Source organism: Hipposideros armiger, unplaced genomic scaffold, assembly GCF_001890085.2.
Source record: "Hipposideros armiger isolate ML-2016 unplaced genomic scaffold, ASM189008v1 scaffold_302, whole genome shotgun sequence".
NCBI lineage: Eukaryota > Metazoa > Chordata > Mammalia > Chiroptera > Hipposideridae > Hipposideros > Hipposideros armiger.
Window position 1 is genome coordinate 763,170 of NW_017731652.1, and position 2,958 is coordinate 766,127.

At 36.1% G+C, this 2,958-nt stretch overlaps 1 protein-coding gene across 1 annotated transcript in view; it reads right to left on the minus strand.

Annotated features, from left to right (window-relative positions):
- The window catches only part of BBS4 (Bardet-Biedl syndrome 4), a 29,168-nt gene extending 27,568 nt beyond the window's left edge, over positions 1-1,600 (minus strand). The window contains exon 1 of the mRNA XM_019659572.1: positions 1,460-1,600. Coding sequence (XP_019515117.1) covers positions 1,460-1,600 — 141 coding nt within the window. The remainder of the gene's footprint in view (positions 1-1,459) is intronic.
- Between the last annotated feature and the right edge of the window lie 1,358 nt (positions 1,601-2,958).

Genomic DNA, 2,958 nt, shown 5'->3' on the forward strand with positions numbered 1-2,958 from the left:
TGTGTGCCAAATACATTGGTCAGCAGTTCTGTTAAGGCACCAATCGTCCTTTTCATGTATTTTATTCTAGTAGCTGTACCTCCCCCGGAAAACTCTTTGGGATCAGAAATTGTGTCTTCCTCCTATTTAGGTCTCAAGTAAGCTGTTCACATAGGTAGTGCTCAAAACAGTTTTGTCGAAGTAAATTACATTTTTAAAAAGGAAATAAAGGAAAAGTTGTTTTCATACTTTCAAATTCTAAATAAATAAATAAATAAAATGAAGGGGATTAATGATGACATGGAGAGGGGACAGTTTCAAGAGATAGTAAGAGAAAGATCTCCAGAACTTGATGATACTATATATCACATTAGGGAAGGTGGGTCAGGGAACGCTGACACAGACAGCGGGGCGAACGATGGTACCTATCCCTGAGACAGGGAACAGGAAGAAGGAATGAGTTTGAAAGGAAGCACATCAATTCAGCTACAGAAAAGATAAATTTGAAATGAATTTGAAAAGCATTCAACAGGTACCAAATTGTTCTGGAGACAGGAGGAAGTGTGTGCAATGGGCAGAAAGGGGTCACGGGTAGTACCTAGGAACAGCCCCAATTCCTAAGAAATAAGCAGAGGAAGAGAAGCCAAAAAAGGGAAACAGAGAAAGTGCTCAAAGAAGGAAAAAGGAAACAAGGAGAGAATACCACAGAAGGAAAAAAAGAAACCTTTCAAGATTCAGACTGGTACTAAACATTGCTAGCTCTGTGTATTGCCATAGGTATACAAGCCAAAGGTATACATTAAAAACTACAACCTTAGAGATATTACAAAGCTGTGTGTGCCAAAAAAGACAACACCAGGGATGTATTTTGCTTGTTAATACTACTGTCTGCCAGCAAGTATGTAACATACAGTATGTTACAAATATATGAACAGTTTAGAGAAAAAGAAATACAGATTTTTAAATATACAAATGATTTTCAAGCTCACCAAAATAGGAGGTAAGATAAAGGTATAAAGAGGTAAGATAAAGGTAAGAATAAGGCAAAATAAAACCAAATAAAATACCATTTTTCACCTATCCAGAGATCAAAAAGTGAAATACTATGCTGTGTTGAACACCTGCCATCCCCTGTGAGACTAAGCAGCCCCAGAGAGTGGCTGCCCCTTCAGCCTTGTCTTGAAATGACAAGACACATGGAACATACCTGAACCTGACCCACAACCTGTAGTGAAACCCAGCCACCCACAGCCAATACGAAGGCCCAAGAACAATAAATAAATGCTTGTTATTGGAGGCCACTGAAAATTTGAGGTTTGTTAAGCAGCATTATCATAGCAAAAGCTAACAAATACACAAAGTGTGAGAAACAGGAATTCACACATTATTAGTGGGATATAAGCTGCCACAAACTGTGTGTGACAGTTAGTTGCCTAATCAAAGTCAGCCTCTCATTTTCTCTATCATTGGCATCTCTTACCTTGCATGCTTCATAATCCTTCCGGATATAGTGGAGATGTATCAACCAGTTCTGCTTCTCCAAAATAGGAAACTCTGGAGCTGGGCAGCATAGTGTGACAAAACAAATGGCACAGTCATTGTTAGGTTTCTCCTTTATCATTGTCCTCATGGCTAAACTAACCACAAGCAATTGTATTATTACATTAAACTCTTCATGCTGCTGACCATAAGAATACAGTGCATCAAAAATGTATAGGCTATTAAACTAAAATACCTGTCCTACTATTACATGTGAAATATATGCTTCCTTCACTTTTTGTAGCTTATAATATCAGTTTTTCAAATGATAACTTGGCCTAAAAAAAATAAAATAAAATCATTCTTTGTTTTTCCTCCTCTTTCTCCTCCCCCCCTCCAGTTATGGAAGGTGAATATGAAGACTTTCTAAAGGATATTGCACAAATGTTACTAACAGAAAATATAATGTCACATCTGATCAGAGGATGAAAGATATTTTATAAAGTTAGACACAGTCTTACCAATAGCTCAAATGTGAGTACTATTGCCCAGGAGTGGAAAAAAAAAATCTACTTGAGTCATTGAAAATGATTCATGATAGAGAAATCATAAAATGAGTTACTTGCCCTTTGAATTCAAAAGTTTAAATATAAGTAAAAATTCATTACGAAATTACTTTTCTAGAGTTTGAACTCTAGACAACAGCAGTTCGATGCCCAGCCCGAGCTGAGCTGCTGCTGAGCTGCCAACAGGTGGCAGGATGGCTCAGCTAAAAAAAAAAAAGGAAATTACTTTTCTGTAGGAACAAGTAGAAGGATTCGCACCAACCTCAGGATAGTGGTGACCTCAAGGAAAGGAGAGGGAGGAATGGGATTAGGAAAAGATATGGTGACATCAACTCTTTAATGCTTTATTTCTAGAAAAAAATAAAAGCTCAAAAGTATACATGGCTAAATATTTTTATTTTTATTTATTAAATATAGCCAGTGAATAGTACATGGGTATTCGTATTTTTTAATGCAGTTTAATACATGTTTGAGATATTCCCTGACTTTTAAAAATATAAAATAAAGGGTACAGCAGAGGAAGGAGAAATGATTTACAATCATTTGTAATCATTCTGTTCCAGAATCTTAGAAGATACAGCAACAGAAAACCTAAGACTTATATGTCCATAATATGTATGACAGGAAGAAAAAAAAGCTTATTGTGACTCAGAGTCAATGTTGCTAGAACACAAAAATTAAGAAGTGATGCTGCTTACTCCTTTCCAATAATAGGGAATATTAATGGAATTTGTAAGATGAAATCATGGATAAGATTTTATATGCCAGAAAAAAAAGGATAAAATTTTAAGCAACTGACTCTTCACCTTCCAATTAACCACATTCTGAGTGGAACTAGCCTTCTTCTAGGCAACAAAGGTGTATTTGAGATTCTTTGATGACTTTTGTTTTCTTCTCTTCCTTTAAGCCCCATCAATCATCAGATCCTAGCTAT